Below are 10,865 nucleotides of genomic sequence, written 5' to 3'. Positions count from 1 at the left end.
ACAGGACATGTAACGACAGCAGATTTCACCACACACAGCGGAGACCCTCTCAGTGCTCTCCCCCTCCTCCTGGAGATCCTCCCTCCTGCAGGTTCCTCCAGCCCCAACCTGACTCAGCTCCTCCAGCGAATGGATCAGGGAGGTGCATTAGGGTTGGAGCTGCAGTCTGCAGGAGAGGATCTCCAGGAGCAGGATGGGTGACTGGACCCACCTAAATGTTCTTCTACAATCCTGAAGACATTGTTTTGCTTAAATACTTTAAATTAATTTGTAAAAATATGAATATTTAAAAAAAAATACTTTTATTTGCTAAGCCAACACAAAGTGCAAGAGGGTCAGCTACAGTCTGCTAAAGTTTTATTATGTTTTAAGAATTATTTCTTCACTGCATTTTTACATAAATATTTGTAACGATCATTGCTGTACACATTAAGATGCTTGTCATTTGTTTATAACTAGTGAGGTTGTCTCCATATAACCTCATATCTCCAAAAAATAACTTAACAGGAGAAGTAAAAATGTTCTATACTGTCAAAGTAAGCTACTGTAAAAAGACTTTTCAAAGCCACTTTGCAGCATTTTTTATTGGTCCATTCATTTTGAAATTTTGACACTGTACAAAAAAATATAAAAAATATATAATCAAAAACACCTTCAGTAGCCCCACTTTGTCCTGATCATACACACACACACACATACACAAATGTACACACATACACACACACACACGTATACATATACTTATTTTTTCTGTAACCTCCTGTATAATAAAAAATTAATAAATAAATTGCTGCTGTCAGAACAGAACATCGTATCTCAGAATATACACCTTTACAAGAGAAAGAGAAACATTCTTAAATTTAAATGGAACTAAACGGAGAGATATTTTTCTGAGTAATTTTGGACTGTTTCTATTACTACGTTCATCATGAAATTTTAGCACAACGTCAAGGGCAAATGTTTTTTTAAAATTATGTCAAAAAAAACACACATGTATATATGTAAAAGACTGGTTCTTGGAAAGTTCTTTAGGAAAGACCAAGAACACTCATAGAACCATTTGTATGCTTACAAGGTTCTCTGCATGGTGAAATGGTTCAATATAGAACCATTATATTTACTAAAGAACCCTTGACAAACCACCTTTTTTAAGAGTATATATATATATATATACATATCAGAGTCTATCTATATATATATATATATATATATAATTTGTTGAGCCAGTCCTACTCTAGCACCTGATTCAGCACATGAAGAGTTTGAGGATCAGTTCAATCGATCAATTAGAGCAGAAAAACTCTAAAACATACAGAATCTACAGTATTTTCACCAATATAGAGTGTTTTTAACCAAGTCAAGAACCATTTAGGAGCCTACACACTTAAAAAGCACCACAGCACCAAAAAGGGTTCTTCTATTGTGATAAACTTGACACCGTAACAATAGCAGAACCTTTTTTGTGCTATTTATAACCATACAGCACGTTCTCCATCAATTTGAAGAACCATTTATGCACTAGATAGATCTACACTGAACTCATGGTTGTAATTGAAGCCATTGTTTTTACTGAAGAACACTTGAAGAACCGTCGTTTTTGAGTGTGTAGTTTTTAAAGTGTACCATGCATGCTTCCTTTGGGGGGGGGGGTTATTTCTGAATTTCCTGCATTTTGGAGAACTAGAAAAGTTGCATAAGACGATGAAGAGGGGTGTGAAGAAATGCAGCTGAGAACAGGAAGAACATCACGCTCACAAAACCACCGCAGCTTTCTGTACGGTTTGAAATCGAGATGGTTATGATTTAAAAATATCATTTCCGCATCTGTGAAATTCTGGAATTTCAGGCAGATTATTTCTAAAGAGCAGAGATTGGCTAAGTTATGAAAAATGATGTGAAATCACCTGTACAGTGAGCTGCATACACTAAAGCATTATTCATGATCTGAATGATGTTTTATGTTAAATGCTCTGCAGTCGTTTAGATAAACATCTGTGACGTTCCTTCTGTTGAAAAGCTCAAATTGTCAAATAAGTGCACACATTCCACTTCTACCCAGTATGTATACAAACTCATCATTTTTCCACTTCCTATCCAGTATGTATACATACTTCACATTTTTTCATATTCTGTCCAGTATTTATACATACTGTCCATTTCTTCATTTTTTATCCAGTAGGTATGGACAATTCACATTTCTTGTTTATGTCTGGTACATGTACACACTCTACTTTTCGATCTGTTATTTATGCACACCCAGAATTTATCCACTTTCTATCCAGGATGTACACACACCCCAATTTCCTCTTTTATATCCAGTATGTATACACACCCCAATTGTCCCTTTTAGGTCCAGCACACTTCACTTTCCCTTTTATGTCCAGTATGCAAAAACTCCATGTTTCTCTTTAATGTCCAGTACATACACAGTACTCTTTTCTCCACTTTCTATCCAGTGTTTATACACTCTCCATTTTCTCCACTTTCTGTCTGGTATGTATTTAATTTAATCACTGTGTGCAGCATGTCTATCCCTGAAGAGCTCTGGTTTCTGGAGCACAGTGCTCCACCTTGAACACACAGCTACTCTTTGGGGTCTTCAAAGACGCTAACCAATTCATTTTGGTGCTTGACCTTCATGGACACTCCGGTGATGGTGGTGTTGGTGGAGCAGGCTTTCCCATCTTTGACCTTCCGCAGGTGCCCCTGGATGTACTTGCGGAACTTCCTGGTGGCAAAGCAGTAGACAACGGGGTCCAGCAGACAGTTCAGTCCCATGAGCATCAGGGTGATCTGGTGGGCATCGTTCAGGCGCTGGCGGGTTTGCTGGCTCCAGTCGGTCAGCTCCAGAACGGCTAGCGTCCAGGGCCCCTGAACCACGTGGTGTGGGACGAAGCACACAACAAAAACCCCTATGACGGCACACAGCATGCGCAGGGCGCGCCGTTTTGTACCCTGCGGCCTCCTGCCCGTGCTGGGCCTCGGCTGGCTGATAGGCTGCTTTAGCAAGGTGCTAGCAATTAGCACATTACACACAATGACGAGCATGAAAACGACAAAGAAGATGCCGATGATGATAAAGTGGATGGCCGCTACAGCTATCTTTTCTCCTGCTGACTGGTTGTGATATCCTTCAAAACATCGTGAAATGCTGCCGTCTTTCTGGATGCCGGTATCTCTGAGCTGCTTAGCTGCGGCCGCTAGTGTGATGACCCAAATGATGAAGGACACGATGATGCCTCGCCTCCAGCAGTCAGAAGAAGCAGCGACTAGCGGCCGGGTCACGGCCCAGTAGCGGTTGACGCTAATCACAGTGAGGAAGAGGACAGAGCAGTAAGTGTTGATGAAGAACAGCGCGCCAGCGATGCGGCACAGTGCCTCCGAGGAGTTCCAGTTGCCATTGTTACGGTAGTAGTCGATCCAGAAGGGGAGAACGAGGATGAACAGCAGGTCGGCCACGGTCAGGTTGGTCATGTAGATCCTAATCTCGTTCATGGCCTTGGCGTCACGCATATGCCGCAGGATGAAGAGCGCGTAGATGTTAGCCAACAAGCCGAGAATGAACACCAGGCCGTAGAAGGCGGGGAAGAGAGAGTAGCGGAACTGTGAGTCCAGGAATGTCCCGTTCCAAGACATGTTGTTCTTATCTGTGGGCGAGGTGACGGTTTCCCCAGAAGTGACCAAAGTGGCCATGAAGGACATCTGAGAACAGAGAAATGTATTAATCAGCGTGGAATAAACTTCGACTTTTCAATTCAAGGTGCTTTATTGGCATGACACATAACGCAACATTTGTAGTATATTTGTATTTTGTATTATTTTGTATTGTCAATGTATATGTATACACCGATCAGGCATAACATTCTGACCACCTCCTTGTTTCTACACTCATTGTCCATTTTATCAGCTCCACTTACTATATAGGTGCACTTTGTAGTTCTACAATTACAGACTGTAGTCCATCTGTTTCTCTGCATACTTTGTTAGCCCCTTTTACCCTGTTCTTCAGTGGTCAGGACCCCCATGGACCCTCACAGAGCAGGTACTATTTGGGTGGTGGATCATTCTCAGCACTGCAGTAACACTGACGTGGTGGTGGTGTGTTAGTGTGTGTTGCGCTGGTCTGAGTGGATCAGTCACAGCAGTGCTGCTGGAGTTTTTGAACACCTCAGTGTCGCTGCTGGACTGAGAATAGTCCGCCAATCAAAAATATCCAGTCAACTCCTGTGACCACTGATGAAGGACTAGAGAATGACCAACACAAACTGTGCAGCAGCAGATGAGCTATCGTCTCTGACTTTACATCTACAAGGTGGACTGACAAGGTAGGAGTGTCTAATAGAGTGGACAGTGAGTGGACACAGTGTTTAAAAGCTCCAGCAGCACTGCTGTGTCGAGCAGCACTGCTGTGCTGATCTGTTTAATCTCTCACCATCTCTCTCTCTCTCTCTCCCCACCCACTACATTTCTGAGAATGGTAACAGTGAGTGTAGTGAATGATGCTGGTTCTAAATACAGTAAAGATCAGAGAGGAAACCAGAGATAATAAAAAAGGACAGACACTGCATTTTCATCACACCCAGACAGCTGTTCAGAGTCTTTAACTCATTTCAGTAAATCAGGGTGACAGATACAGGAGCAATTTAACATTGTTGGCTAAAAAAGGCTGACCTTATGTTTATTTTTGCCCTGGATGACACCAGAAATAACCTCATTATTATAATAAGTACTTCTGTAACAGTAATGAAAAACTGGCCCTCTCTAAGCCCAAGTGCTTGGCCCCCTATAATTTCCTCTTATGGCCATAATGCTCATACATTTCTGCTGTTCTGCCATTTGCTAAAATTTCAATTTTAATCTGCAATTGTCGCTGAGCTGGAAAGAATAAACTCTGGTTACTCAGCTAGTACAGAACATTACAAGTTCTAATAATGTTTTAAAGAAAACCTTTTAATCTAATGTTTTAAGGATGTTTATCGTTTACGTTTATGTTCCTATGAGGTTGAATGTTCACTGTGACATAGTGTTTTACCTGCAACGTTCAAGGCATGTTTTGAGGATGCTGTCAGGGCCACAGATTATGTTAAATAATGATGTTTTTAGAGAACATTCCCCGGACATCATTCTGGGAACAAAAACAGAACTTCCTACAAAAAAAAAATTAATAGAACATGCGTGTAATATTCTCAGAATGTTTTTAGAACAATAGTGTACGCAGACCACCACTCACTGTACTGAGGTTTATTTTGGTTCAGATTTCCCTCTGTTGTCCTTCCGGAGAATCTCTGAAACAGCTGCATCACTTCTGAGGAATCCCGCACAGAGTAAATGATGCAGCCAGCTTTGAATGCTCCACTTGGAGCCAACATTCAGAGCAAACGTTCTCCTTTCTATTTTAAACTCTTCCCTTTTTTGGAATTTTGCCCTTAATGTTAAAGCGGACTTCCACTGAATTTCTGCCTAATTAAGCCGTTAAGACGTAAACAGAGTCGTTCAGAGTGGTTTGGTGTGAAATATCAGAATTGCTCTCCAAAGAAAGCTTATTATTTCAGATTTTCCACTATTTTCCCATCATCAACATTCCATATAAAACTCAGAAGACATGTGTAGGTTCACTGGTGGTTTTGGAGAGTAAATAAAATGTCTATAATTGTGTTGTAGTCATGGCGTCTCCTGGTTCCTATCACCACCACTGTAAAGACATCTGAACCATTTCACACCAAACCACTCTGAATCTCTCTGTTTACATCTCAAACTCTGAATTATGCAGGAATTTTGGTAAGTTCTAGTTTAATTCTGTTAATAAAGGCTAATTATTTTCTTTAGTTACTGTACAGGTGGCGCGACGGTAATTTCAGTTCAGATTTCAAGCTCTACTGATGTCTGATTTGGCTTGGATTTTATTTTTTTAACACGAAATGTCGTATTGTTGTTTTGATTTACATAATTATTAGCATGATTACATTGTTAGTTATGTAATAAACTACACTTAGATTTGATTTCTATTCTGTTTGGACAGGTTTGAGTCTGCATGTTTTCAGAAAATGTCAGAAAATGACCTAAAAATACACTAAAATAATCAGAAATCACAATCCCACCATTGTACACCACACTTACACCACTGTTTACTCTACAGCACACACTTCTATATATTGCTTGTCTCTATATAATCTCATGTTGCTTGTATACTGTGTATTTTTGTTTGTAGATAGTATGCACAGTGTCTGTATATTATTGCCCTTATATACTCTGCTTATTGCTTGTGTACTGTGTATAATGTATATTCTGCATTGTCTGTAAATTATACATACATTTTTTTGTATATTGTATATAATACTAGAACAATGCCAATGGCTGGAACCAAATTCATTGTGTGTGTCAACATACTTGACCTACTTGGCCTACAAATCATGGAATCATAGCATGATTTTGTTTGTAAGGTTCTCAGTCCAGTTTCTTGGCACCATAGTCCGGTCCAGATTTTCACCCTGTTTCAGCTCTAGCGCACCTGACCCAGGTAAGATCAGGTAAGGGTTCAATTCCAGTTGTGTCAAGAGAAGAATGTAAAACTTCTGGATAATCATTTGGATTGCGTAAGGTATGAAATTTCCATGGCTGAGTGGAGTTTCCCATCATACTGTCAAACATGCTTGACTCACCCAGGAGCTTCCTTGCTGGGCGTGCCTGCTCTAATTCTCACACATTCACACGTTCAGCTCCATTGGTTCTTCATGAGCCTTAAAGGTTATGGTCCTTTATGTGCCATGCGTCAAACACAAGGCCCGTGGGCCAAGTCAGGCCCCTGGCACAATTCTACTCGGCCCGCAAAGTTATTTTAATTTTCTATTATTATTAGCCCGTTTCACCCTGAACTGCACTATAGTCCCCAGCGTGCATTGCAACACAATGTGTGCTCTGACCCCCTTCCTCCAACAACAATCTGTGGGCCAGCACTTACAGAAAAACAAAAGATGTCTGGTGTCGAGTTCAGGCAAATAGGCAGTTTTAAAAACCGACCTCCTGGGGACAGTTAAAGGGCTTTAACGGTTATCTGAAGTTAATGTAGCCTATTGTTTTACATAAAACAATTTAGTTTTATTTAAGATTATTTAAAATGTTTTATTTAAAATTATTTAAAATTGTTTAAGTATGTATTACATATTTTGCTGTTTCAGTTTTGGCATATTTTGAATACGGCCAGTTTGTGCCATATTCATGGCAAAATATTAAGTAAAAATAAAATAAAAATACAGCCCCCTCAGACCCCTCAGAGGGTTAAGAAACTGCACCTTGATCCCATTGATCTCCCCAGTTAACATTCTTTTGCCACACTCCTTTTCTTTCTATGATTTTGAAGAAAAGTTGTTTGCCCAAGTGCTCTGTTCTTTATCAAGAAAGTATAACAACCTTGAGTATTTTGTCTGGCTTTCGGGAAACATCAGTTAGCGATTCACTAATTGCCTCAAATTGCAGAAAACTCTCTTCTGGTGCTGCTGGATTTGAGTGTAGCTTTAGATACAACTAAGCATGATATTCAAGACTTGAAAACACAGTTCCTCCACAATTTAGGCCTTACATAATCAATCACTTCCACTTTGTCAGTGTAAAAGAGGTGTTTTTTTATGAACATAGAAGAGTGCTGTATGGTGTCCCACAAGGCTCTGTTTTAGGGTCCTTGCTGTTCTCCCTTAACAGCTCCTAGGTGAACACAGTGTTCACATTTATGATGATGATGAAAGTTACACTAGTCACGTGTCACCTCTGCCCAGTACAATGACACAATGACACAAAATGAAGGATTGTGTAAAGACATAAAGCCTGGCTGATGAGGAACTTCCTCCTGCTAAGTTTGCTGGAAATTAAATTGCTGATTTTATCATTGACATCTAATGGTTTTCCAGTGCAAACAAAAGCTACTGTTACAGTTAAGAACCTGTTACAACCATGGGTGCTAGATGTTCATTTGAGACACATATCAGTAAAATCTCCAAGATTGAGAAACATATCCAAAACAAGACATGAGAAATCAGATTCATAAACACTAGATTAGACTGTACCGTGTTACTGGCTGGTTGCTTTGCTGTTTCTCTAAATTAACTTTTATGAGTTCAGAATGCAGCAGCCCATGTGCTCACCTGGAACACAAAGTTTGAGCTTATTACACTGTCTAATCCAATTTAAACTGGCTTCCTTTTAAGCCCTCAAAGGGCCAGAGCCCACTGGCAGGCCCAAAGTTTTATCACACTCCTATAACCTAAGAATAGCTCAGCCAGTTTGCACTGAAGTCCCGTGGTTACTGAATAATGAGCCTTAGTATGTAATAAGCCTGAGATTTTAAGGGGTTAAAGCTGCACTATGTAAGATTTTTTGTTAAAATCGAAAGAAGTGTCATTACTGAGTGAGGAGACAAAAGAACACACTAAAATATGGTGAATGTGCACTGCTGTGAGTCACCCTGTAAAGTCTGAAATAATCATTTAAAGCCAGAGGCATCAATTTTTTCACACCATGTTGTACGTCTTTACATATTACACAGTCACACACACAGATTCAAAAAGAAGGTCCGGCTGTTTAGGCCTCAAATGATCTAAAAATCCACATTATATTGATGAAGATGTGATGACAATAGTAGAGTTCTCTCTGAATTCTCTTTTAATAAACTGGCAAGAGTCATATTCATCTGCTTGTAGGGGTCCGTTGCATGCAGTTACATATAGTGCTGCTTTAAGATCCGCATCGACTACAAGATCTTACTGATAACATTTAAAGCTCTTAATCCCTTAAACGGCCAGGGCCCAAAGTTTTATTACATACTTCTATAAGAATAGCTCAGCCAGTTCGCATGGAAGTCACTGTAGTTACTGAATAGCAAGCCTTAGTGTGTAATAAGCCTGAGATTTTAAGGGGTTAATTGCTGAATTCCAGCATATCTTACTGATCTCTTTAAGTGTTTGACCATCCCGACCACCTTACTCAGCTGGGGCAGCCTTGAAAAACTACTATGCTCTTACAGCTCAGTTGGTGGAAGGCTATCATATACCTAGAAATACTGTGGCTCGTTTTTTCCTGTAACTGTGCTGTTGTTGTCATTTAGAGCATCATTTTTTATCTTTCTAATGTTTTACATTGGAAAATGTAGTCATATCATAAAGCACAGCTATTCTTGGAAATACCTCTATGGTTTCTCATTAGGCTGAATGAATAACTGACTCTAAATGTAGGTATTGCGATATAAACTGAGTCTGTTCTACAGTTTCTCATTAGGCTGAATGAATAACTGACTCTAAATGTAGGTATTGTGATATAAACCGAGTCTGTTCTACAGTTTCTCATTAGGCTGAATGAATGACTGACTCTAAATGTAGGTATTGCGCTATAAACTGAGTCTGTTCTACAGTTTCTCATTAGGTTGAATGAATAACTGGCTCTAAATGTAGGTATTGCGATATAAACTGAGTCTGTTCTACAGTTTCTCATTAGGCTGAATGAATAACTGACTCTAAATGTAGGTATTGTGATATAAACCGAGTCTGTTCTACATTTTCTCATTAGGTTGAATGAATAACTGGCTCTAAATGTAGGTATTGCGATATAAACTGAGTCTGTTCTACAGTTTCTCATTAGGCTGAATGAATAACTGACTCTAAATGTAGGTATTGTGATATAAACCGAGTCTGTTCTACAGTTTCTCATTAGGTTGAGTGAATAACTGACTCTAAATGTAGGTATTGTGATATAAACTGAGTCTGTTCTACAGTTTCTCATTAGGTTGAGTGAATAACTGTCTCTAAATGTAGGTACTGTGATATGAACTGAGCTAGGACGGGTCACTTATAAATCATATGGAAAATGAAATGAGAGTAGAATACATGCGAATATGTACAAGTAAAATAAAACATTGTGTTTAAATGTATAAATAACTTGTACATGCATGCATATACTGTTAAAACCTAGTATAAATAATATGAATGTCATACATAAAATATTAAAATATTGTCACTATCCAAAGAAATCTCCAAAATGGTAACTTTACAAGAGAGGGCAATTTTTTTTTTCTTTTTAGGTAAATGAATGTAAAGATGTTTTATTCAAAGTGATTTTGGAGTATTTCTATCAGTCTAATCATCATGAAATGTTAACATAATGTAAAGGACAGCTGCTGTACTCGAATTATGTAGAAAAAAAAATGGAGATACTTGTTTTTATGTTTTTGAACAGCAACAATATGTATAATACATATAGATATTTATTTTGTTAATATGTACAATATTTAAAATATCATTTGAACCCAAACATATAGTTTAGAATTACAGAAGTAAATAAAAGTGTAGCGTATTTGAATTCCACTAGAAAAAATAATAACAATATTGGACTCACCTTAATCCAGTCTTTGTGAGCTCGTCTGTTCGTCTGTCTGTGTGTGTTTAGTTCAAACTCTTTCGTTTGCACCGTTTCACATTCAGTCCCGCCCTGTTATTTCCATAGTCTACACCCGCATGACACAACACACAGAGGAAGTGCTCTCTCTCTCTCTCTCTCTCACTCTCTCTCTCTGTCAATCTGGAGGGGAAAGCCCTCACTGCTGTTTTTCATTTTAAAAAAAATGTGGGCAAGTTTGTGCTTGATGTTGTTGAGCTTAACAGCTTCCAGATACACTACAGAGAAGACAACTTCACTGGAAACACATGCACATACATGCATATATCTACACTCATTGTTGACTTTATCAGCTCCACTGACCATATAGGAGCACTTTGTAGTTCTACAATTACAGACTCTAGTCCATCTGTTTCTCTGCATATTTTGTTACCCTGTTCTTTAGTGGTCAGGGCCCCCACAGGACCCCCACAGAGCAGGTATTATTT

At 39.0% G+C, this 10,865-nt stretch overlaps 1 protein-coding gene across 1 annotated transcript; it reads right to left on the bottom strand.

Moving 5' to 3' along the window:
- Positions 1 to 1,138: 1,138 nt before the first annotated feature.
- Positions 1,139 to 10,523, bottom strand: ptafr (platelet-activating factor receptor). Its single transcript, XM_036594018.1, has 2 exons — positions 10,378 to 10,523; positions 1,139 to 3,702 (listed from the first exon to the last, which is right to left on the bottom strand). The coding sequence occupies exon 2, from the start codon at positions 3,700 to 3,702 to the stop codon at positions 2,584 to 2,586; it is 1,119 nt and encodes a 372-aa protein (XP_036449911.1). The 5' UTR covers positions 10,378 to 10,523; the 3' UTR covers positions 1,139 to 2,583.
- Positions 10,524 to 10,865: the final 342 nt, after the last annotated feature.

The sequence above is a fragment of the Colossoma macropomum genome, unplaced genomic scaffold (assembly GCF_904425465.1).
Source record: "Colossoma macropomum unplaced genomic scaffold, Colossoma_macropomum, whole genome shotgun sequence".
NCBI lineage: Eukaryota > Metazoa > Chordata > Actinopteri > Characiformes > Serrasalmidae > Colossoma > Colossoma macropomum.
The sequence above is the reverse complement of the archived record's forward strand: the minus strand, read 5'-3'. Positions and strand labels throughout refer to the sequence as shown.